Raw genomic sequence first — 27,324 nt, forward strand, 5'->3', positions numbered from 1 at the left:
ATTGAGGAGCTATTCAAGGAAATAGCGGCTCCGGTCTAGAAAACCGAAATTAGCGGCCGTGTGGATTCGTTACGCTTCCCACGTGACACCTCTATCCGCTAAAGTTGGCATTAACTTCGCCGACAAGCGGCGGTCGCTCGGTCGGTTTAGTAAAATATTTCACCTCTCTTCTGTTAATTTGGTTCATTAATCAGTAGTCATTTATTTTGTTACATTCAGTGTTATTGTAAAATCATGTTTGTTCTCCATCTATTACGGAGTAGAATATCCTATATATATATCTTGGGACACGCAGCCTAGTTAGTTAAGGTTCTATCCTGCAAGACGGAAGATCGTTCTATTCCCGATGAAGTTACCGGATTTTTCAATTGATCTACCACTTCAAGCCTCGCTATTGCCCTGGAGTCGACTCAGCCTCTAACAGAAATGAGTACTAGGAATCGTCCTGGGGGGGTAAACGGCGGCCTGGGCGTAAGGCTGATAATCTCAACACCATCAACGAGCTGAACGTCTAGAAAATGTGAGAGCCTCGACGTCTCACAACCCTGTGGGTCTCCACGGCCTCTTACAGTGATAGCTTTACCTTTTCTCCACATATTTATCCTGCAAGTGTGTATTGTTTTTGCACTTACTGACTTTTCTAACATTATCCAGCGTCCTAATTTCAATTAGAAACAACGTTTTGGAGACTGGGCTATATCTCTGTACACAGATAAAGGTCTCCTTAGTTGAGCCCAATCTACGGAGGAAGTCATTATCTCCTATTTTTATTTATCAGTTGCCAATCATTAGTGGTGATCGTGGTGTAGTAGTAGCAGTAGTAGTGGTTGTGTAGTAGTAGTAGTAGTACTAGTAGTAGTAGTACTAGTAGTAGTAGTACTAGTAGGATTAACTGTCTCCTGATCTGTATTTAATATATTTTCTTGGCAAGGGTTGGATTTCTAAGTCATGTTTGCTGTTGGCATTGTGATTCAGTTGGTCCGTGATGACAGCTGAATCTCGTAGTGTGTTCATATGATTGGCTACATGGCGCGTGTCGCGTGACATGGGCTGCGGTTCCAGCAGCAGCTACAAACAAAATGTGAGTATACAAAACTGAACAATTTAAGGAAACCAAATTGATTTAACCTTAGCTTGCTTAGCAGAAACCTCAGTTTACAATATCACAGCATAAATAGCATAGGTTCCAGCAGCAACCAGAAAAGTTGTGTGTCAACCCAAAGTCAGGCGTTTCGATCCCTTAAAAGTAAACATAAAATTTCGCTTAATTAATTAAGCACCCCACCGTGAAGACATATGAAGGAGTGAAGGTGTAACTCCACGATTCGTTACCTCGGCACTAGATGAGTGGTCGGCTTCATGCCCTAGTCGATTTGCTCTCAGGAAAATTCCCCGGCACCCATTACATAGGAGGCTGGATATGCCCCCGAAACGGTCTGGTCGCTGTGGAGTAGACAAAATATCTTTCCCTTGACGTGAATTGGGCGTAGGTCTGCCAAACGCGTAGCTCTTCGCTTTACCGATTGAAATATTTAGGATCCTTTTAATTCTCTATCTAATATCTGTGTACAAAACACCAATATCATGAAACAATAAAGAGTAGCAAAGTCGCACCAGAGTCAGGGCAAGAACGGTGATTACGCAACTGATTCTGATGTTCAGATGACACTCGAAACTCAGTGACTCCATTCAGCAAATTCACCTTGAGAAGCCACCAGACATTCGGCTACTCAGGAATTTCCTAACATTTTATGGAATCCGAAGGTTCATTACCGCGTTTGCATGAGCCCACCATATCTGAGGCCCTGTGTAACGTTTTGCAACAAACTGCATCTTTACGGTGAGAAGCTGTAGCCCCATGCCCAACCCCCAAGCTGTAGGACAATCTCTTTTCCACTGCCCTCGGCTGCTTATTCAATATATTCGCAGCTAAATTCCATATGTGGGGGGCACGCGGTAGTGTAATTGGTTGAGGCCGGAAGGTCGCGGGTTCGATTTCCAATGAGGTTGCTGGATTTTTCGATTTACCTAATCCTTCCAGCCGCACTATGGCCCCAGGGTGGACTCAGCCTCTAACAGAAATGAGTACCAGGAATCTTATCATCCTGCGGGTAAAGGTTGGCAGGCGCGTAAGGCTGACATCACCGCCATCTGTGAGCCGATTGTCTAGGAAATGTGGAAACGTCGAAGTCTTACAAATCTGTGGGCCTCCACGACCTGTTACAGGGATAGCTTTAACTTTGTTTTTAACCTCATATCTGGGGCCGTTATGTGACAAGGGGGATGGACATTATTACATTGTTATTGAAGAGAGGGTACCCTTTAGGCATGCTGTGGAAGTTGGAAGAGTTCAAGGCTGCAGACATAAAACTACAGGGGTGTGAAAACTTCTCACGACACCATAACACACAATGCATAGAAACGAAGACTTTTCAAGACATACTTTTATATTTCCTATCGTCAAAGGTCCACAGTTGACGGAAATAAGGTAGTGTAATAATTACATTTCGTTCGGGAAGTGAAAACACATTTTGAAAAAAAAAATAAAGAGAAAAGAAAATTTGCTAAACTCAGCTCACATAGTAACACACACAGTCCTCAGATAACATAAAAGAAAAAAAATAGAAGCAGAATTTAGCTTGCCGCTTGCTTCTTGCTTCTGTTGGTATCTCGCTTTGTTTACTCTTTGGTTCTCAAAATGGAGGCGATATTCTCCTCTCTCCGAACTACACAGCGTTACAACCCCCCCAAAACGAACTTTTGAAATATATTGATTTCCAACTTATCTGCATCCTATGTCCTCAAATCCAAACATTTTTAAAAACACTGATTCTGTACATTGTATTTCACACAGACATACAAATTAATCTTTCTCAAGAATTATTTAAATCCGACCTCAGTAAGCCACCTGAACCAATATAAGCATGGATAGATCCTCGCTCCTGTGCAGGGATTCCGTTAATAAAACAAAAATCACTAGGTGATTTGCCATCACTAGAAAACAATAAAGAAATAATTATGAATATTATCAGATACTCGGCAGAGCATGTAGAACGAATGGGGGAGACGAGGAATGCATATAAGATACTGGTGAGAAAGCCAGAAGGAAAGAGACCACTGGGATGACCAAGGTGTAGGTGGGTGGACAATATTAAAATTGAGCTTAGAGATATGAGATGGGGTTTTATGGACTGGATCGATCTGGCTCAGGATAGGGATCAGTGGAGAGCTCTGTGAACACGGTAATGAACTTTAGAGCTCCATAAAATGCTGCGAAGTTCTTGGGTACTGTACTACTGGTGGCTTCTCACAAAGGGCTCAACTCCTTGAAGTTAGTTACTTAGTTATGAGACACTCAAGGACATCTAAGAAATTTCCAAGGGCACCATGGTGCCCGCGACACATAACTGGTTAACCCTGATATAGAGAATGTTACTGGTGCGAAGCGCAAAATACACCAAGTTTTTGAACTCAGTTCGAGTGAGAGAGTATAAAGAAACGTCGGGAGATATTAACCCCAGGGGCGCATTACACGCAGCATCCCCAACTAAGGGAAGTCGTTAACACTTCACTAAATCAATAATCCCCCAACACGCCCGTCTAAACCCCGGGGCGATAAATTAATAAACCCAAAATTGCAAATAAAATTAACATGAGAAAAAGCTCCTTCCTTTGAGGTTCGGCGCAGCGTAACTCGTTACGATAGAGTTGCCTCAATCTAAATATCTGTGATGAAGGCGTATAGGTGACGTGGAAGTAAATCTTCACGTTCCAACTGCTTTATTTCCGGCGAAATAACCCGCTGCATGCATTGAAGAGAGCGTTATGTGAGTTCTAGGACCGCTCCAGACTTTTCCATTTTTAGAATCGCAACCCTGTTGTCAAACCCAGAACACATTATAACAGATAAGACAAAACATTTATAATATGCATATAAATTTATGCATGTATATTTTCGAGGGGTTCCGGGCATTCACAGTCGTATCATGTTTACCAAAACCTTTATGGTACGCATTCTGTTGTGTTTCATTTACGAAAAGTTATAATTCGGGACAGTCGCATAACAAATAATCAAAAAAGAAATAAAATAAACACTACTGTGTCAACAACGAATAAAAACAAACCTTGACACAGTCCGACAGCCTCTGTGGTTTAGTGGTCAGAGTTTCTGGCTACAGATCCAGAGGTCCGGGCTCGATTCCAGGAGCAACTAGATTTTCTGAGGAGTGGTGGGTCTGGAACGAGGTCCACTTAGCCTCGTTGAGGATAGTTAAGAAGCTATTTCAAGGAAATAGCGGCTCCGGTCTATAAAACCGAAATTAACGTTCGTGTCGTTAAGGAACCCACAAAAATAGTGTATGGTTCGGAAGAAGAGAGACACATACACAGCTATCCCTTTACATGTTAAGTTTATGTTCTTTATGCAAAGAAAGCTTAAAAATATCTACATTACATTAGCATATCGGTTAAAATGTTTCGAGTTTACTTTAATAATTGTTTATTATTTTGTACATTTATCTACATATTGGTAATAAAGGAAAAGTAGGCTTAATTTTATACCTGAATAAGCGTAACTCTTTAAATGTTATGCTGTATCGGCAACATATTTCTATATCTGAAATACAGTACTTATTTCATGGGTGGTGTTTCGATATTCTGCTCGCTGTAACGCGCGGATCCTTGGACAGATGGGGCAACGTCCTGCAGTAGCCACGAAGGAAGCTGTGAAGGATGGTACATCGTCTTATGAGATATCAGCTTCCAAAACTACAAATACTAATTAATTACCTAATTCCCCTTTTTCCTTGTGAAAATTATTGTCACTTAGCTATTCAAAATATTCCGTATATTTTATGGAATCTTATTGTTTATTATCATCACTGGACGCTACACTATACTACACTACACTACACTATACTATACTATACTCTACTATACTACACTACACTACACTATACTTCACTACAGTATACTACACGATATCTACTACACTAATTCACTGCTAAACTACAATACAATGTACGGCACTGCATTACACCATATTACACTACACTACGCTACACTGGTTAGACTAGCCAGAGAACCTGGAAGGGAGTGACAACTTGGGAGAATGTAGCCCTACCACTGACACGACCAGCTTTATTTGTAATCAATATTTCTTTTATAGTAATTAAGCATAGGATGTAGTCAGGAACATTCAAGGGTGACTTAGACCGATTCTTGGTTTCAAGAATAGGGCCAGCTTCACTGCTACAAAGACCTGGCAGGAAGCACCCCGCAGAGTTTTCCTGGAAATCCAGTTCGAGAGTTGACCGGCGGGATCCTTTGGTAAAGTTACACTTGACAGGTTTTGAATCCCGTAAGTCAAAAGTGGGAAGGCTAGCAACCCACGCTACTGGTATAATTTTTCAAGCTGCTGTCAGAAACGACGTTAGGAGTTTAAGGTCCGAAGTCCCAAATTAAAGCTAGGTGACTGGAGCAGTGAGAATTATGGTTAACTCCCTAAATTCGAATTGTTCCAATCAGCCGAAATTAGGGTAGTAACTTGGAGGCGGAGCTGAAGCCGTGAAGATTTCTTGCTTCAAAGAAGAGTCAGTCTGCTAAAGGAGTCTCTGAACAACTCTCCAGGTGTACAGCCGAAAAATTAGTGTCACTGGCAGTTGGGTTTACAAAGTCGAAGTTAAAACAGAATTATGTTTAAGTGTGTTACGGGAACAATCCCCGAATAACTCTGCAATATTTAATGTGAATCTTACTTTGTCTTAAAAGTTTAAGCGAAAGTGTAATTACTCCTATGTGTTGTGCTAAAAGAAGCAGTCGCTAAATAACTAGCCAGAGATCCGGTCGCCAACGTTTGAGCGATTTCAAGGGATTAAGGACAAGTGATGTTACATGTATATCAAGAACTGCTAATTAAACAGTGTGTGTGGTAGTGCCTAGCTATAAACACTCGTATCTTTCCCGCTAACGCGAAGCCCGTATGCACCCTGAGATAGAATCTTATCGCTCTAGTGCGAATGCGGTACCCATCACCTGTAGTTTCCGGTTCATCCCCCCTTTTTCCTGAAAAGTAAGCCTTTACAGCAAGATTACTGGCCCCCAGCATTCATGTAACCCATATCCCGCAAACAATTATCCACAACAAGCGCAACAACAACAACAACAACAACAACAACAACAACAACAACAAAAAGGGAAGCAGAACTGGATAAGAAGGACGCAGCAGCAACCTGTAATCTTGGAGTACCAACAGGTGAGAGGGAACGGCTAGAGGAGCAGCTGCAACCAGCAACCAACGTAAGGAAAGGACGGTTACAAGACCTAGGCGTTAATTGAAGAATAATATTAAAAACGAATCTCCAAATAATAATATTGTGTGTACGTGGACTACAAATATGGTGTACTTCTTATTTTTCTCATTCAGGCTACATGGATCGCTCGTTTCATTCTCTTCAATTTGAAGGTTCCATTAGGGTTGCCAGATTTTGTAAAATAAAAAAAGGAGCGATGTCTCGTTGCTTGTTTATAACGATATTTTTCACAACTAATAGGCTATAAATTTGCATAATCAACATACTACATAACTTACAAAATGCTACTACACATCTGTATTACACAGGCCTACAACACATTTATAGAACAAAACAAATATTACGTAGCCCTATTACATATTTATAGAATGCACAAAATATTACCTAGCACACATCTGTAGAACACACAAATATTAAATACTACATATTTATAACTTTCAACGGCTGGTCGATCAGATTCTGTTAATTGTATTTCTCTGAACATCTTCCCATTTCTTAGGATTTATTTGATTATGTTTGGCCTGGAATTTCAACTTCTTCCATGGAGGAGTCTGATGGATCTTCTTCGCCCTCAAACATTTTTGTTAACTTGACACTGGTTTTCTAGCGAAGATTGAACGGATTAAAAATACACTATCACCAACAACCTCTGCTTTGGTTTAGAACCTGAAGTGTTGCCAAAATCCACGAAATGCAACATAACGAAAGAAACTATAACAATGTCATTTTCCAAGGATTACAGAAATTTTATGATAATATTTAACCCATGAAATATAATTCGTAATGGACTTAAATAAAAAAACGGAGAATTATCCACTCCGGGTAAACTATAAAGGGAGGAACAAAATTTGGGCGAAAACACGGAAGAATCCGGGGTAAACGGGGTATCTGGGAACCCTAGGATCCATTAATATTTACTGAAGGGCACAAATTATGAAGTCCCTCTTTATACAAACTGTCACCTCAGAAGCTGATTCTAAAACACACTAAATACAAGTTCTTCCCCCTAGTATGAAAATCCAATTTTCGGACCCACATAGACATGAAAACATAGCATTTCAGTTTTATACTTTTAATAATAGATGGACATTTGTAAGAATCGGAACTTTCTGGTAGCTGACAATCAAAAAATTTAATCTGCTCTCAATTCCTTCGTGAACGTAATTTTCTCAAGTGTCATTCCTAAAATATTTTAGATTTGTCACATACATAAAGGGCTTATTACCTATCTTTATATTATATTTGTCATATTTTATAGGAATGAGGTATGAATAAAAAACGCAGTCTTTTGCTCTTGTTTCGTGGCAAACTCTACAGCTATGAATGCTGGCACAGACATAGAAAACCTAACCTAACATTCTTCCCAGTTTACTTCAATTAAAAAAAATATCATTACGAATGTAGGGCTTAAATTACCCCCTTAAAGAGACACGTTAAAAATAGAAGCGTATAAAACACCCTATATGAAAATGACATGTGAGTTGACCTCCGGTCTTTGCTGTTACGTTTATTTTACACAGAAGTTTGCAATATTGCTGCAAACTGTCTTTCCCTCTTCCGACTGCAAGTCAAAATTTCTATCGACTGTCTTTCCCAGTGTCTTGAAAAGCTGTTATGTTTTAGAAACTAAAGTTCTGCTATGAATTTTACTAAAACTAAAACGGGAATTGAGGTGCTCCTTTGTCTTGTGCACGTGACTTAGTTCCCATTTGACTTCTGGCTGTTACCAAACGCTTCGAGAAATCCAACATCAATCAGGAACTGTTCTGTGGGCGGCAGAATTATCCGATCACATGAAAGAAATCCGATATTACGCATAATCTCTGAACAATTCAGGCGGTTAATCAGCCGCTTTTCTCAGCGAAAGCCCGAATTCAATCCCAGGGCAATCCGTGTGGGATTTATGGCAGAAAAGTGGCACTGGTGGAGGCTTCCCTCCGATATTTCGGTTTTCCCCTGCCAATCTCCACTCCACCAATGCTCTACTTCCTCGTCTGTCATCAGGTGGAGGTTCAGTGGGACTGTTTGCGGCTTATGTAACAAGGAAATGAAACTGACCTTATCACACGAATGAAAAAAAAAAGACGCATAATTCTGCCCTTTAAACCTTATGTTCGTTCGTAGGTCAATGCGAGCCCCGAGGTATTGGAAGCATATATGGAAGTAGATCGAGCCATCTGGCGGGAGGAGCAGCAAGTTCCAGCCCCTGCTCCGGCCCTGAGCTTTGCAACCGCGCGGTTAGAAGCCCTGAACACGGAGCTGCAGGCAGCGGAAGAGCGCGTGGCGGCATGGAGCCAATCAGGGGACGGCGGAAGTGACGAAAGTTTGTGGCGGGTGATTCTGGAACTGGGCATTCACAGAAACGAAGAGAGGGCGACCGAACACGAGGAGTTCATATCCACCATCAACAGACAGGTAGGAATAAGCTTCAGTCTCCTGCCGTCTTAACAAGTTCTGTGGGCACGAAATGGATTTCTGCAAATGGTCCCTGCTGGAAAGAATGTTGTGCTGACAGGAATATAACAATTTATCTATGGTTCAAGAGACGTTCAACCAGCGTCTCCAGAACCTTACAAATCAACATTGACCAGCACAGAAACTGATTCTGAAATGAACTTCACAGTAACAGTTGCAATAGTGGCTCTAGACCCAGATAAAAATGTGTTAGTCTGTTGGTATGAGGAAATTTGTGATCTGCCAGTTCAAGTGCATTATAATTAGGGCGTCTATGTATAAAATCCCTTCTCAACGACTGCTGCCATATCGTGGAGAGGAGATGTGCGCGCTCCAATGACACGGATAGTTATGGTGGCGGGAGCGCATCCAACCTCGATAAGTCAAGGGGCGGAGGGACAGTGGAAGTGTCCTCTCTGGCCGTCCACGTTGGGGTTTTGAGCGTGGGGCGAACGATCACAGCCTCGGAAAGACTTATTCCTCCACAGAACATGTGGAGGTAGGACACAGAGGAGGTCAAGAATCACGTAGGGTTGTAGCACCAGTAAAGAATACACTGCATTCATTGCTTTGCTTAGTGTCATACACAATGATGTGTTCGCAGTTTGTTTAACGGTGCTGTCGGCAACTCCAAATATAGCATGCAGGGACCGGATGATAGTGAAAAGAATTGGAAGGGGTGGTGATGGAAACTGTGGTGGTATATTGTAAGGTAATTATCTCCCGGTATTTGCCTGGATGGACCGAGGAAAACCACTGAAAGTTTTGTCAGTATTTTTTTATTACTAGTGGGGTGAGACTAAGTCCATTGTACTGCAGCCACTTCTGGACTATTGTACCAGGCCCAGATGATAGGTGAGGGTGATTGTGGAGCAATTGGTGGAATGAAGATTGGCAGGGGAACCAAAATACTCGGAGGAAACCTGCCTCAGCGCCACTTTGTCCACCACAAATCCCACTTGACCAGACCCGGGATCGAACTCGGGCCGCCGCGGTGAAAAACCAGCGAATAAGCGCTTGAGCTACGGTGCGGCCGTTCTGTCAGTATAGTCGGTGTCACTGCCGAGATTTGAAACGGGTACCTTCCAAATTAGTTACGGCTTCAGCCAATCACCTCATACCATATTGCAACATGTACTTCTTTGTATAAGTTGAGGAAATTTTGAGAAATCTGAAGGTAGATTTCTGCTTCACATAAACGCAGATATCTAGAGTAGACTGAAAGAGATCGCAAAGAAAATCATGGGCCGTCTATATCTTGTCCAGCAGTGATTGATGCTGCAATGGTCTCCTATATCGCAGGTGCTTGCGCGCAACGAAGTGGCTGTGTTGCGGAGACGTTGGGAAGAGGCGACGGAGGAGGTGAAGGTTTTGAAATCCAAGGTGTCCTACCTGCAGGGGCTGTATCAGGAGGAGGACTCGCTGCTGGAAGGTCTTTTCGGGGAATCCTACGGCAGCGAAGAGGAGAAGCACATAGAACTGGAGCTGGACAAAGTTCGTAGCTACCGTGATACGATGGCAGGCGGCGTGCTGGAGTGGCAAGAGGCATCCATGTTGGTACAGGCCGCCACGGAACTGCTGGAAAGAGCCGTGACCTGCTGGAAGGAGCTCAGTTCCCAGTGAGTGGCCTCATGGTGGTGGAGACGGATTATATGTTAATAAAATAAAACATAAGATAAATAAAGATGTGATTATAGGACGAAAACGATCAACAGGCAGTTAGAAAAGCTGGGATACAAGGCCATGTAGTAGGTGACTTTCGCCCGACTACATAGCCTTGCATTCCAGAAGGTAGAATTCTTCATAAGGGGCACGCGGTAGCGTAGTTGGTTACGGGGCTATGCTACAAGCCGGAAGGTCGCGGGTTCAAGTCCCGATGAGGTCATTGGATTTTTTCAGTTGACCAAATCTTTCCAGCCGCACTATGACTCAGCCTCTAACAGAAATGAGTACCAGGAATTAATTAAATAATTTTCCTGGGGAGTAAAGCGCGGACGGCGCGCAGGACTAACAACCTTACCGCCATCTTTGAGCCGATTGTCTAGATGTGGGACCCTCAACGTCTCACAATCCTATGGGCCTTCACAGCCTGTTATAGGGATAGCTTTACTTTACTTTTTACCTTTCAGAATTCTTCATAGCCACAGCCCTGGGCACCTAAAATCCAAGTAAAGTAGCCCGAAATATTGTTGAAAGATAGCTTACACTTTTAGCATATCTTAAACATAAATTATTAATAATAGGCTTGCTGACATTTAATGTATAGCAAACTGATTTGTGATTATATTTTTAGTATAAAACGCCACGTTTCAATTGGCCGATAACTCTATGATAAAAACCGCCCTGGCTTTAAGTCCGAAAGCGAACTACACCAACCGAGCGACAGTCGCTTGTCGGCGAAATTAGTGCCAACTTCTGTGGCTAGGGGGTGTCACGTGGTCAGCACAATGGATTTTCACGACCATTAATCTCGGTTTTGTAGACGGGAGCCGCTAATTTTCCATTCAAGTAGCTCAATTATCCTCACGAGGATCACTGGACCCCGTTCCAGACCCAATACTTCTCAGAAAATCTGGTAGCGCCAGGAATCGAACCTGGAACCTCTGGATCTGTAGCCACACACTCTGACCATTAGACCACAGAGGGGGGCGGACTATTCTATGTCAGGGATTAAACTGGTTGGAGTGTAAGTCTAATCATTTACCTTAGGATTTCATAAATTCCTGCAGATTTATATAACTATATCATATATTATACTAGATTAAATGTTATATTACATTATATTATATATGGCCTAGGCTATGATTGCTTGGAGCTTTACTCCCGCTGTCTGTACGAATTCCCGAATTGTATGTTATTTAAGCATGAAGATCTTTATTTTGGCTAAGTAAAGGGAATCAGACTTAATACTGCAGCACGGATTTAAGTAATTAATGGAGGTCGCGCCATAGCTCAAACGGTTAGTCGCTGGCTTCCCACCGCGGCAGCCCGGGTTCGATCCCGGGTCTAGTTAAGTGGGATTTGTGGTGGACAAAATGGCGCTGGGGCAGGTTTTCTACGAGTACTTCGGTTTCCCCTGCCAATCTTCATTCCACCAATTGCTCCACAATCACCCTCACCTATCATCTGGGGCTGGTACAATAGGCCAGAAGTGGCTGCAGTACAAGGGACTTAGTCCCACCCCACCAGCAATTAAAGAACGTAATTAATAACAAAACCGTTACTAGATTAATCGAAGGAAGTTAATCGCCTAGTGAAGAATTAATCATAGAAAATATTCTACTTTTCTTTATTAGGTAACTTAAGGCAGCTTTCGGAGCCAATATGCAAAGCATTCATTTGAAAGTTATAAAACTATAAAACGTTGAAAGGGAGCAAATTGAGAAGACTTACATATGTCAGGAAACAAGTGCACTAAATATTATAGTGGCACATTCACACTCAATATCCATTCAATACAAAGATATTTCTTGAAGTGGTAATTTGATCAACAATGACAAAGAAAGCAAATCTACCATTTCACATAGCGGATTAAAGCCTTGAACCATAATTGGACTTCCTGGTGCATTTAGTGTACCTACAAATAAAGCACCACTAACAAGTACATTTCACTTCAATTCCTACCTCTTTTGCTGATTTAGACTCGATTTTAAATTTCCCCTTAAGAAGAGGTACCTTTAATTTGCAACAAGATTATGCTGTCACATGTATCAGTGACTAAAGACAGGGTTCAGATTGGTAATTGGATTCACTGGATACTTACAGGCCGTAACTACAAATACTGTAATTATTACACTATTACTGATTTTCACACTACAGAGAAGTCAACGTTAATCTCTTCCATCTAACTGCAATAGTCTTCATGGATTTTTAACACAAGAACTACATATAATAGTCTCACTGAATTACACACTCCAAATATTACACATAAATAAAATCTTCTAATCACATGTTAAGTCTTCACAGGCCGACTTCCAATTCTTCTTCAACTACGAACTTCCCATGCCTATCTCCTGCCAAGAACTGATTGACTCCTAGTGCCGATTGCCTTCGAGATAAGTACTCTGCATGCACCCCATGGATGACGTCACCGATTTCATAGCACAGTCAGATTCGCGGAAATGTGTTTACCGAGCCATTGCCTAGAAGCAGGTTGCATAACCCCGTTATTTCGCTGCTGCTCGGCACGGACGACATAGAAAACACAGCCTCATTTATTGTTGCGTGTTGGACCATGTTTACAGAGCTGTTGCCCGGCAATGCGTTGATGAAATCTGTTACAATACAGTTCCCATGTGATAGCTATAATTCCATATCTGAAAATGAAACAATTGATTAAGCACGTGTGTGTGTGTGTATGTACATGTAGTACGCCTGGATATGTTTCATATCAGGTTTTGCAGCACAGCAAACAAATGCAGTGTACACGAATGTGTGACTTTTCAGGACACCAGAGACCAGGTTTCACCTATCCACTGAAGCGAGGAATACAATTCAGGAAGCAGCACTGAACATCCAGACTGCACAGGCTATACTTCCCGGTGTTCAGTTCCCCTACTGCACGACAAGGGAGATGAGTGCGCTGCTACAGGTAGGCTTAGTATAAGGCTGGCTGGCTTCCGTGTGTGGGTGGAAAAAAGTTCCACTGAAAACAATGGTTTGCCAAGACAGGCACAAAAAGAGGCAAGTCACAAACTCTCGTGAAAAGGGAACAGAGTGCTTCATACAAAGAGAGAATTGTACGTGTATATGAATGTAGCATAAATTAGAAATAGATTGCGTGGGAATTGAATGGTGAGAATCAGACAGTGATAATGAGTAAAAGTAGGTAAAGAAGAACTAACCAAGAACTCAGAGAATTAAATAAAGCCACTGATCTGGCAGCAGATAATTAAAAGAAAAAGATTTGAATGGTTGGAACCTATAGTCAAACTGGAGCAAGAAAGGTGAAGCAAGGTTTTCTGAAGCAAGACAGAAAGTAGAAGTCTAGATAAAGATAGATGCAAAACGCAGAGAAGGATTTAGTAGAGCTGAAAGTGAGGAGACTGAGATGGGCAAAGAATACAGAGAAATTGGTACCTATCACAGGGGAGGGCAAGATCTCTAGAGGGAAGTAGAGGAAAGGATTAAGTAAGTATTCTAGGCTAGTAACAATTTTACATTCTAAAGAGTCCTGACGATGGTGTATAACACACAGAATTACTTGATTTTTGGACCGGATGATGGAAAAAGTCCAAAAACCCAATAATTCTGCGTACTAGCAATTTTGATTAAATAAATTAGTTCCAAAGTACTTAAATAGAGTCGTAGGTCTCTAACTTGACTCACAGTTTAAGTCATGACAAATTTAAGAATAGTGTTTTACTCGCTCAACAAATGTTTAAAATGGCATAGCTCCTTACACATTCACACCAATTGCACAGAGATTTTTTTATTATACATATCAGAATATTACTTATAAATAAAACTCAGTATTAAAGATCAATACGGACTTGCGCCACTTAATTAAGCAGAATTTTATAACAGCATAAGCACAGTAAATTTATTAGCAGAGTAGAAAAAGGTAAAATTTCCCCTGTGCTCAATGAATTACGCACTACGCCATGGGGGCTTATGGGGGAGTAGATATATAGATCCACATTTCCTTGACCTCGGCACTAGCTGGAGGTGAATGGTCAGCTTCATGCCCCGGCCCCCGGTACCCATTTGGTAGGAGGTTGGGTGGACCCCAGATCTGGTGTGGACGTTTTGGAGAAGAGAAAATTCTTGACCCTACCGGGACTCGAACTCCGACCCCCCCTGGTCATCCAGCCCGTAGCCAGTTGCTATACTGACTACTCCAGTAGAGTACAAAGAAGATAAAATAACATTACCAATAAAATCTGAGAAGTGATAAAAGGCAATGCACCCTTCATAGCATCTTGAGCTATAAACCTATCCGAACATGAGCCAAAATCCATTTTACTTTATGGCTGACAATTACTCAGTCTGTGAGTAAATCTTGTTGTCCAGCTCTTCTTTGAGTTTATAACCAGATTATGAAACCTAACATTCTTCACCATTACGATTTGGTCATCAAGGGGTTACCTTCTGACGAGGGACATAAAGTTCTTCTAAATAATATTTCAAAATAAGTTTTTACACTCAACGAAACACATTACATCTTTAATATAAAGATAAATTGAAGGGTCTCAGTGCAAGAAGCGTTTAGTTCCATTTAAAAAACTTTTGAAAAAAGTAATCATGTTTAACGAATCACTTAAAACCACACCACAGCGTCTCACCATTTTTGCTGCAGAGGAGGATCTACACATTTTCTCCCACCAATATACTCGTACTTGGCGATTTCTTATATACATGACACATCTGGCCAGAGCAGAAGTAGTCTTAGTTTTTAACTGGTCCCTTCACATAATTAATATTCTTTAGACGAATAGTCGCTGTTTATTCAGAGAATCATAATGAAGCACAAAAATACACGGCGTGTATTTGCAGATACATATATTTCTATCTTTAAATTACGTAGTGTATATAGTAAACTTTTGTAGCCGAGCGGTCTAATGCATGAACTGTTTTCGCTCGCTCGGAAGCCGGGATCGTGATTTTGAATTCCACACAAGGCACGGATATTTAGTGTTTGTGTTTGTTCAGTGTTTGTGTTGTCCTGTGTTTAGGCAGCGGTCTTGCGACAAGCTGATCACCCATCCAAGGAGTCCTACTGTCTGTAAAATGATCATGAAACTGAAAATCAGCTGTATGCTCCAAAGTGGGAACAAGAGGAGAGAAAAAAATAGTAAACTTTTAGGATTCTCACTTCACCGTCTCTGTGCAGCTCCGTCCACATATTGAATTCACACTTCGAGGACCTTTGTCTCTTATTATTTATTTAACATTACATGTTTCGGCCTGAATGGCCATCATCAGGTTTATACTACGCTTAAGAATACTGCTGTCTGTGCTGTTGTATTTTACATTTATAAGCAATGCTCTACGTTACTTGTAAAATGCAAAATACAACAGAACAGCAGTTCTCGTATACACCTGATGATGGCCATTTAGGCTGAAACATGTAAGGTAAAGTTGCCCTGTGCTCAACGAATTAAGCATTATGTCATGAAGGCATATGGGAGTGTGGATGTGCAGACCCACATTTTCTTGACCTCGGCACTAGCTGGAGGTGAGTGGTCAGCTTCACGCCCCGGCCGCTTTACCCCCCAGTACCCATTGGATACGTTGGGTGGACCCCTAAGCCGGTCGGGACGATTTGGAAAAAAAAAAAGTTCTTGACCCTACCGGGACTGGAACTCCAACCTCTCAGTCATCCATCCTGTAGCTAGTCGCTATACCGACTATGCCACCCCGGCTCCTAGGCCGAAACACGTAATGTAAAATAAATAATAAGAAGCAAAGTGGCCGCAGTACAAGGGACTTTTTTTTATTGCTAGTGGGGTGGGACTAAGTCTCTTGTAGGGCCGCGCCACTTCTGGCCTATTGTACCGGCCCCAGATGATAGGTGAGGGTGATTGTGGAGCAATTGGTGGAATGAAGATTGGCAGGGGAAACCGAAGTACTCAGAGAAAACCTGACCCAGCTCCACTTTGTCAACCGCAAATCCCACTTAACCAGACTTGGTATCGAACCCGGGCCGCCATGGTGGGAAGCCAGCTACTAACTGCTTGAGCTATAGCGCGGCCCATATAAGGGCTTTAGTCCCACACCACTATCAATAAAAGAAACACTACTTTAAAGGGTTAAGAGAATGAAACGCGAATTCAATGGAAGCTGTAGATAAATACTGTTACAAACTTGATTACAAATTTCCAACATATCCTATTTGGTTCCTCTTTCGATATAAACAGCGAAGGGAATGGCAGTGCAAAGTGGTAGCCTCACTTACAGTTTAGTTCTCATTCTGGTACGTTAAGAGGGTAGCGAAGCACTGCTGCCGACCGTAATGTTGCAGGCTGTGGTGTACATGTTCACCGACATGCAGATCCCTGAACGCTACAGCTACGCGGGACAATGTTACAGAAATTTCCGCGAGAGGGCGCGGGCGCTCTTCAAGTGGATGCAAGATGTGAGTACATACTGTATAGATGCTGTATCAACCGAACAGTGTAATTTTGTACATACTTGGGGCTCCATTCAGAAAATCACACAAAAATTAAAAAAACACAATTTTCGAGCTAATCTTCTAATTAAACATGTTTTACGCAAATGATGATAGCTAACGATAGAGAGACTATCGTTGGATGATAACACCTACAGGCAATATTACTGCTTCCTGCAACCAGTGCGCACTGTGTTACCATATTCTCACGCAGAATTATTATGTAAAATTATCCCTGTAACAGGCCTTGAAGGCCCATGGGGTTGGGAGATGTCGAGGCTCCCACATTTGCTTTAGACAATCGGAACATAGATGGCGGTAAGATTATCAGCCTTACGCGCCGGCCGTCCTCTACCCTCTGGGAAGATTCCTGGTGCTTATTCCTTTAGAGGCTGAGTCGACCCCAGGGCCACGACCTTCCGGCTTGTAGCATAGTACCTCAACCAACTACAGAACCGCATGCCCCTGCAAAATTATTACTATGTTATTTTACAAAAAAGGTAACTGGAAATCAAGGGGGAAAACATGACGATCATTGTAGTGTTTCTCCGAGAGGAGTGACGGACATGTGTAAATTTCAGAGCAGATGCAAGAGTGAGACTTGATGATTGAATCTCTGGAATACAAACTTGATCTACCTTGCAATTAGATACATTTTTCCCCCCTTTTTTAATACAGTGCGAGACATCCGCTGTCAAGGTTTTACAGATGAGTTTTGAACTAGTAGGACCTGCTACGTATTTCGTATATACATTCCTCAACATTTTATAGTCTAGATCCAACCAGTCATATAGATAAACTCGTATTTCCACTAAGAAAGTGTCGATGAAAAATCACTCCATATACTTTCTCACACTTGACAGATAAGTACCTCGTTATTTGTGTCAATTGTCCCTGTACTTCATTAAAATATAACTAAGAGTGGTCAAGCCATTTTCAGTTCAGTCTGTTAGAGGGCATATAGTTTTCTGCTTGAAGTTACCACCTATGTACAGTGTGTCCATGTTGTTAGGTCTGTGTTCATTAAAAATACAAGCTGAATTGTTTTTAAAAATTTCACTCTTTTTATTCAAAATAGTCTCCTTCTGAATCAATACATAGCTGGAATCGATTAAAAAGTTTTTGAAAACAGTCACTGTGCTTCTTTTCTGGAGTCGCATTTAAAACTGCGGTACATTCCCTTTGGATGTCCTGGATGGTGTCGTGACGGTCTCCTTTCATCGCCAACTTAACATTTGGGAACAACCAGAAATCTGCTGGAGCCAAATCTGGCGAATACGGAGGATAATCAAGGACTGTGATCCATTTTGTAACCAAAACATCTCGCACGATCTTCGATTTGTGGGGTGGGGCATTGTCGTGGAGAAGCGACTAGGAACCTTGCTCTCAATTTTCAGGTCGAATTCAAAGAATTCTCGGCCACAAACGATTGAGGACTCTGAGATAATAATCAGAATTCACTGTTTGATCTTCTGGCAGAAATACCTTGTGAATGATTCCTTTGCAATCGAAGAAAACGTTTAGCGGTGTCTTTACTCGACTCTTTTGCATGCGCACTTTCTTTGGTTTCGGCTTCTTTGGGCTCAGCCACATGCACTCAGCCGCTTTGTGAGAGGCTCATATTGAAAACACCATGTCTCGTTACCAGGAACAATCGATTTCGTAAGTTTTGTGTCACTTTGGGCCGATCGTAACATGTTTTTGCAGTGTTCCACTCTGGCATGTTTTTCATCGCCTGACAGCGCGTGCGGTACAAACCACGCACAGACCTTCCATTTGCCCAAATCCTTGGTAAAAATTTGATGCACAGTGCTTCCTGGTATTCCCAAAAGCTCCTCGATGAGTCTTGCAGAAACACATCTGTCTGATGCAAGGATTTCAGTCACTTTTTTCACATTTTCTTCAGTGCGACTTGTTCTCGGCTTTAATGCACCTGGAGCATCTGCAATGTCCTCCATGTCGTCACGAAATATAGCATACCATAGAAAAATGTCCGAGTGACTCAAGCAATCACTACCGTACACACTTTTCATCATTTTGTATGCTTCTTCGGCTGTTTTCTCTAACTTCAAACAAAATTTGATGTTGGCTCTCTGTTTAATCGCCATTTTCCGACGAGCGTCAGAACAGTGCTGTTACATCAGAGATCAGAACACATGATGCAGCGATACTTGCACTTTGAAATTATAGACAGCCACAGCTGAAACTTCAAGAATCTTAATGCCACAACTCACCAACAGATGGCATTTCAGTGCAAAATTAAAAGAAAATGAGTCCTAATGGATCCTGGACACACCATGTATCTCTATTAGAGATATGATCTCCATAAATTACAGAAATTTGATCAACGTTGTTCGATCTGCTTTCGAGAATATCAAAATTTTGCCTTTTGAGACCTCTGTAAAGGCCCATTATTTTTTTAACTTCAACGTTCACACTTAATGACCATTGAAATATGATTAAACTCTTAAATACCGAATATGAATAAACTCCTTCGAACTGCTCAGGTGTTAGATGAGCACAAATATACACACGTGCTGGCATAGAGAAATACAGGCAGACAAAGAGGTAGCATTTCAAAAACCACTATTCGTATTGTGACATATCTGCTGAAAGCCAGAAATCTGAAGGCAGCAGGCAGCCGTTACTAAGGGATGGCTCAACAAAGACGCCCGCCACATGACACGCATGCAACAGAAGAGTTTCTGGTAGCGGTGATTTCTGTGCGGTCCGGGCCGAGGTTGTATATTGAGGACCAGCTGCCTTTATGAGTGAGTCGAGAGAGAGAGTCTGCAGGTGGACAGTCAGTTGAGAGTTGCAGCTGGTAGCTTTTGTCAGGAACCCAGAGGAGGGAGAATGTCCGCCGTTGGAAGCTGCTACCAGGCAACGCAGTAAAGACCATGACTGAGGACACTACTCTGTGTGTGATAGTGATTTGTAAAGTGTAGTCAAGAATTGTTTAAGAGTTCAATGAATCCGATTATCAATCCAAACCCTGTCTATAGTCACTCTATCACCTGATAGCATTACAGTTGCTGAAAACGTAATTCATTCAAAAACCTGAGATCAACTTTTAACGATCACAATAGTTTCTCAAACTACAATATGATAAAATAAAAATATAGATTCTCTTTTGCCAGGAAGTGTATTTTTACAATTAAGTCCGTTTTGTTTCCTTATTAATGGAAATTATTATTTTCGAAACCTCCATATCCCGCTTAGCCGTCCATTAGGTTCCAACAGTGGTACCCGTTCCACTGGCTGATTAACACTGCACTATGAAACAGACTTTGATATCCATTGTTCAGTATGTGTCATGAATTCATCATAGTTTCATTTCCGTAACTTCACGTACATGATAATTTCTGTTCTAGAAAATCGAAAACAGTCTGAAGAAAGACTTGACTGATGTGGACAGGGAGGTCAGCGAGGTCAACAAGCGACTGCGCAGACTCCGAGTGTCGCTCATAAGGCACAAAGTATGTGAGTGTAACAAATACTAGATGTCAGGGCGATCGTCACGGACGTTTAAGTAGTTCAAGTTCCACATTCATCACTTTTAATTAATATATCTGTGAATATTTCAGTTTAATTTGCCACTTTAATAATCATAATTAAATTATTTTTTATTTATGTGTTTCTCAACAGCCCAAGCAACATACAAATAACACAGAAATACTGAATTTGTATCATTCACACAATAATAACTAATAACGCCAATCATTATACGAAGGGAAGAAATATATACAGACATCTCCACCTTCAATACAAATGTTTTAATAATTAAGATATTATTATAAAATATGATAAAGAAAAACTGTTTTGGTTCCAAATACGTCAGTTTCCATACGATCACCATCAGAAGCTGAAGCGCATTGGCTGTAACAATAATAATAATAATAATAATAATAATGTGACGTGCTGAGCCATGGATCACCCCTACCTCCCCAGCGGTACGTGGCGGTGACGTAACGTTCGCGTTACAACGGTAATAGGCGAGTTCCCGCCCCGCCACTCCCCTCCGCGGTGACGTAACACGCAACGCTAACGTACCCGTAATCAATTTCCTACTGTGACGTGGCACTCATTACGCCACAGGCAAGCACTGCAGCTATATAAGTGAGCTGCACAGTACGTTACGATCAAGTTCTACTGTAGCAGCCGCCTGACATCAAGTTCTACTGTAGCAGCCGCCTGACATCAAGTTCTACTGTAGCAGCCGCCTGACATCGAGTTCTACTGTAGCAGCCGCCTGACATAGAGTTCCAGTGTGGCTACCGCCGAAGACATTTCCAAGTTATAGTGTGGACATCGCTGAGTTAAGTAGTCGACGAGCGAGTGCGTTACCAACAGTTCTCCAGTCAGCAGACTATAGTGGAGTATAGCAGCCGTCGCGGAAAGAAGAACCGGACGTGTGTGTAATTGTGTAATTGGGAGTGTGTGTGATACAGTGATACCTAGCTCCCCGACTGTAAACGTGTAGCCTACTGAAGGCAGACTGAACTGATTTGCGCATAGGGTTATAAAGTGTGAAACCCCGCAACTGTGAGATAAGTAATTGTAGCCGTTATTTGTAGATTGTTAAATAAACCAATTAACCATCTCTACAACGGTCTTCGGTAACGTAAACACGTTACAATAATAATAATAATAATAATAAACAAACCCATGCAGAGCTGAGCAGACACCTTCCAGCGGATCGTTGGATTTCCCATATTGATCTTTGTTTTGGGAACAAATCTTCAACCTCATTTTCATTTACTGCCCAATTTAATAATGCGCGAAGCACCACCTGCACTTCTCCAGTTCTGAGAACTGTGGTGATTTGACGCAGACGTAACTTAGCTTCTTGTCTCTTGTTAAAACATAAGTTCAGTTATTTTCAGGACAAAGATACGAACAGGAAACTGGAAAATTAGGTCTCATGCAAAAATAAACTTTTCACAACACTAACGTCATATATAGTTTCACAAGCCCATAATCTCGACTCACTACTAATCACTCCATAGATAACAAGAAAACTTTTCTTCCTATATTTATATATACAAGACATTAACAGATTGTAGGTGTCGTGTTTTGTCAAATTCATGAACATTCTAAAATAAAATCTTTGTTACAGATGGGTGATTACTCCATGGAGAGGTGCCCTGCACCACCACCATTTGGTAAGTTCTTATCAAAAAATCTACATGATATAGGAAATCATGTTTGGTAAATGAAGCTGAATGGTCAGTATCAGATTGAGGTTGGAAATCCTTTTCTTCCTCAATTCTGTTTAGAACTGGTCTGGAAACCACTCAGCCCCTTATCACACAAATAAAGACGCTTCAGCCTTTGCATATGTATGCGTGGAGCACCACATTGCTCCCCCCATATTTCTGTCGTGGTTGTTGGGGGCACAGAGACCTTCACCCCTCCTCCTTAAGTACGACACATTCTTAGTCGGAATTATTCAATTTTTACTTCCTGCTGAGGAAATTGTACAAGTAGGACTAGGCAGAATTTTAGATGTCTCCATTTCTTTTTACAGTGAAACATGTGTATTTGGCCATCTCTGCGATTCAGTCATCTGTAATGGTTGGCTTAATATTTACAGAAACATCAGAATATTTCTAATTTGTATCTGAAAAAAACTCAGTACAACAGGACGCTAAAATATAACATGAAAAAAAATCTTTTATTTTAAATTGTCCATCTGTATATCTCGTACATGTTCACCTTGTTGCATTTCTTGCTCTGGTTCACCATATTTTTTAAACTCTCGTTGCCCACACAGAAAAGAAACATTTATTTTGATATCACTCTGTACAATTGAAAATGTTTCATCCATCTGTCTCTTACTTATATGCTGAACCCCCCCCTTATACTCATTCTTTGGGTTTCACAAATAATAGAATTCTCGAAGCCAGGTATGTCGTCTAAATGACTAAGCAATAATATTTTTAATTTTCAAGAAGTATAAACCTCGCTTCATCTGTGGATCTTCATTCAGATTTTCGATTAGAGGAAAGAATTTTTGTGTTATTGAGGCGAAGGCCAGTCATACACTTTTGTGTGTGGTCATATCACATCATGCTTTCTTGAAGAACCTATGCACATTGCCTTGTGATCAGAGACGTGCGTATATCTATTAGTAGTATCGTCAAATGGATTAAAAACAAAGTTTACGAGTTAAATATTGAGCATAGAGAGGAAGCTGTGAACTAGGTAGACAGAGATGTCAGACAGTGAATAAACCCCCTAAGAATCTGATGGATTGCGAAGGTTTGGGGGGGGAGAACTGGAGCAGGGAAAGGAAAAGCAAATTATATAAAACCGACAAAGATTTAATTAGTATTGTTCAGAAAGGCCGCGCCATAGCTCAAGCAGTTAGTCGCTGGCTTCCCATCGCGGCGGCCCGGGTTCAATGCCGGGTCTGGTCAAGTAGGATTTGAGGTGGACAAAGTGGCGCTGGAGCAGATTTTCTCCGAGTACTTCGGGTTCCCTTGCGAATCTTCATTCCACAAATTGCTCCACAATCACCCTCACCTATCATCTGGGGCTGGTACAATATGCCAGAAGTTGCCGCAGTACGAGGGACTTAGTCCCACCCCACTAGCAATAAAAAAGAAAATCGTTCAGAATATTTTCAGAAATGCCATGCAGCAAACTTCGCGACTGTTGAACGAAGAGTTAGGATTCATAGTTACGGCAACATATAAGGGGCAAAATTTTAACACTAAACTCTCTAAGTTGACCATCTTAAGCTGGACATATTTGTGTGGAACCAATGTAGACAGGTTCCACTATGCATTAAACTACTAAGTTATAATAAACTCAGAGATGAACTCTGCAAACAAAGCAATCTTCATGCTTAGCAGAACGAAGATACTTTGGATTTAAGCAGACTTGAATGTTCCTGTGGAGGAAGAAGGTAATAAAATTTCTCTTACAGAATATATGATCTGAAATTTTAGGCTAGATTCAATTTGTTTAGCTAAAGGTTCAGTGGTGAACCTTCGTAAACAAGGTCATAATTTTCTGCTTCCATAAAAGCAGTAAAATTCTTGCTAAGTTCCGTATCGACTCTGCAAGAAAAACCATGTTCCATACAGCCATATAGCCCTTGATCACCTTCGCCATAATATTTGCAGCAAATAACAGAATCCATTGACAATGGGCTCTAGGCTGTTGACATCATAAGGCAGTGATCGGGTTGACAGGTTCAAATACCGCTTCTAGCTAGCATGAATTTCTGTGTAGGATTAAGAAGACAGATACCTTGCGAGCAATGGCACCTTGTCTAAGGAATCCCACCGTGTCTCGAAGGGTGGAGACTCAATTCCGAGAATGAATATGCTAAAAGTCTTCATCCGTGTAAGCACAGCAAAGCGTGTTCCTTTGTTTACAGGTGGTTCAAGCCTGAGACGTCTCACTACATCAGAGAGATGCTCCCGGTCTGGGTTCGACTCTCGCCAGTACAAGGCTTCACCTCATCAGGCAGACATGTTGCAGGGTCGCACAATACATCAGATGTATTTCAACGCCCCTGGCGAGTGGGGACCAAACGGTTTGTGGAAGGCCGTGACGCAGATACCTGGACAATGGTCTCAATGAAACTGCTGATGCAGGATCACAGCGGACAGACAATCACACCAAAAATTTGACCATCACCCCAAGAAGAATTCAGTGCCTGGACAGACTTATTAATGTAAAATCGTCAGTAATGAAGTGCTTTGACTCTAGAGGAGCAAGTCTTCACACTGAAGTAAAATACCTGTAGGTTTCTGGTTCTGATGAAGTAAACCTTCTGAGCATATCTTTCTTTCAGCCTTAATAGTATGCATCCTGTTGTGTGTCAAATATAGGATATATAATGTGTATAATGGGGGAAGTCTACACAACAATATTCCTGAAAAACAAAATGGACACTATAGTATCAACATTACATGCAATTCAAGAACTAGGTCTAGAATCACTGTATGCCTGATGATGGCCCAATATAATGGCTGAAACATGTAGCGTCAACAGCAAAATAAAAAAAAAATGTTGATACAGTAGTACCTATTTTGTTTCTCAGGAATATTGTTCTGTAGAGTGCCCCATTCTACACTATATATATATCCTTTCTTTCATTGTCAGAGAACAAATGGAGCCTACACTGTGTGTCCAGGATCTGTTAGGACTCATTTTTTTAAATGTTGCACTGCAATGACATCTGTTGGCGAGTTGTGGCGTTAAGATTCTTGAAGTTTCAGCTGTGGCTGTCTATAATTTCAAAGCGCAAGCATCGCTGACCTTGAATGTAACAGTACTGTTCTGGCGCTCGTCAGAAAATGGCGGTTAAACAGAGAGCCAACATCAAATTTTGTTTGAAGTTAGGTAAAACTGCTGAAGAAGCGTACGAAATGATGAAAAGTGTGTACAGTAGTGATTGTTTGAGTTGCTCGAACATTTTTCGATGGTATGCTGTATTTCGTGACAGCAAGGACATTGAAAAAACTCCACGTGCATCAAAGCTGAGAACAAGTCACACTGAAGAAAATGTGGAAAAAGTGACCGAAATCCATGCATCAGACAGATGTGTTTCTGCAAGACTCATCGAGGAGTACAGTGACTGTTTTCGAAAACTTTTCAATCGATTCCAGCTATGTATTGATTCAGAAGGGGACTATTTTGAATAAAAGGAGTGAAATTTTGAAAATAATTCACATCTTTTATTTTTAATGAATACAGTCCTAACAGAATCTGGACACACTGAGTATGTGTCATAGTGAGTAAAATAAGACTTTGTTCTCATGCCAAACCATAAGACTCTTCTCTGAAATCTCTTTCAAATCTGATCAAATGTCACTCTCCGAATTAGATTATAAAGGTCTCATTTCCAGCACAATTCACTTCACATATACCACCCAATATCTGGCATATCACCATACACCTGTTGGTAAACAGGAGCACTGGAGCTGGAGTGTGGGGCCATGGATCAAGGTGGAAACTTAGCTTTAGCCTTGGACAGTACACAACAGTATTCCAGCCAGAAGTGTATGTCATTATGTCATGTGCAGTTGAGAATGTAGGAACTATAAAAACAGAAATATCTACATTCTAACAGTCAAGTTGCAATTAAAGCGCTTGAAAATATCACATCACCTCAAAAGTTGTCTGGAACTGCCATCAAACCCTCATACAGCTCGTCAAACTTAACAGAGTTCAACTTATATGGGTGCCAGGTAATAAGGGCATTGTTGGTAATGAAACAGCAGATCAGCTTGAAGGAACAAGACACGAACATCCCATCATAAGAACTGAACAAGCTTGTGGCATTTCAATTTCAGTTGCCAAGAAAGTGGTCAGGGACTTGAGGAACAGAAATCATGGAAGACATTGGGAATCCGTAACTGGACTCAGACAGTCAAAGGGACTTATACTAGGACTCTCTGCCAGAAGAATGAAGAATCTGTTAAAATTAAGGAGAGACCAATTAAGATGGGTGGTATGAATATTTACAGGACTTTCTCACCTAAAGGGACACATTTTCAAACTGAGATTGACAGGTGATCCCACTTGTGAAAGGTACCTAGAAGACGATGAATCAGCCACACATATCGTAAGAGATTGTGAGGCCACAGCTTATTTAAAATTTTGTCTCCTAGGCCAGTCTTTTATGGAACAAAACGACTACTATGAGGCCCCCATAAAAAAGTTCTACCTTTCATTCAATGTGTAGGATTCAGAAAGGGTTATTCAAAAGGGGAAGCACAACACATCATTGGTGGTCACAGTGCAAGGCGCAAATTATTGTGGTCATTCCCTTACACTTTCATTCATACCTTATTGAATGCTTAAAAGCCGATTTTAGAAGCATTACTTATAAAATTAAACCAATGTTTGGACCTGCTTCTGCAAAGTCATCAACACACTTCCACCATATCACCCTGATCTAAACCCTATAGAAATGGTACTGCCAAACTTGTTGGTATCCACTGGTCTTGAACATTAATTTAATTAGGTGTGATAACATACAGTTTTATTACTTATTTGATACGTATTTTCAAGACATTATGTAATATGAAATAAATTTAACGTGTTTATTCCAAAGGATCTGTTCTCGCTTAGTAATCCATGGTCATGCTAGTCATATATCTGTAATGTAGCAACAATTTCCGGCATTATTGGGCATAGAAATTTTGTATTTTGCCCTTCTTTGGGAAGATGGTTGAGGTGCAAGGTGTCTTTAAGAAATATGAATAGCATTATTTATGTGCATACTTCCAGAATTTCGGGACTGTAAGCACTACCATTTCACATATTTGATATATGTAATAGTTAGGAAGGAGGAGTTAGGAAATATTTATTTATATTTAGAAGTTTTTGTTTAATTTTCCCACTATGTTTGCAGGCTTGGCTTTCATGTATAGGTGACAATAATATTCAGATCTTAGTTGCATCCCACAATGCCTTATTGATTAA

General features: G+C 41.2%; 1 protein-coding gene across 1 annotated transcript; it reads left to right on the forward strand.

Moving 5' to 3' along the window:
* Positions 1-1,008: 1,008 nt before the first annotated feature.
* LOC111872209 lies at positions 1,009-25,068 on the forward strand. The gene is made up of 8 exons (XM_023865863.2): positions 1,009-1,081; positions 8,436-8,726; positions 10,068-10,384; positions 13,212-13,356; positions 16,729-16,842; positions 20,250-20,354; positions 21,995-22,040; positions 24,266-25,068. The coding sequence occupies exons 1-8, from the start codon at positions 1,046-1,048 to the stop codon at positions 24,469-24,471; spliced, it is 1,260 nt and encodes a 419-aa protein (XP_023721631.1). The 5' UTR covers positions 1,009-1,045; the 3' UTR covers positions 24,472-25,068.
* The last annotated feature ends 2,256 nt before the right edge of the window (positions 25,069-27,324 follow it).

The sequence above is a fragment of the Cryptotermes secundus genome, unplaced genomic scaffold (genome assembly GCF_002891405.2).
Source record: "Cryptotermes secundus unplaced genomic scaffold, Csec_1.0 scaffold707, whole genome shotgun sequence".
Lineage (NCBI taxonomy): Eukaryota > Metazoa > Arthropoda > Insecta > Blattodea > Kalotermitidae > Cryptotermes > Cryptotermes secundus.

Coding starts and splice junctions, on each gene's coding strand:
- LOC111872209 (XM_023865863.2), top strand. CDS start 1,046: ATGGGCTGCGGTTCCAGCAGCAGCTACAAACAAAAT. Junction 1,082..8,435: donor GCAGCAGCTACAAACAAAAT/GTGAGTATACAA, acceptor GTTCGTTCGTAG/GTCAATGCGAGCCCCGAGGT. Junction 10,385..13,211: donor TGGAAGGAGCTCAGTTCCCA/GTGAGTGGCCTC, acceptor GTGACTTTTCAG/GACACCAGAGACCAGGTTTC.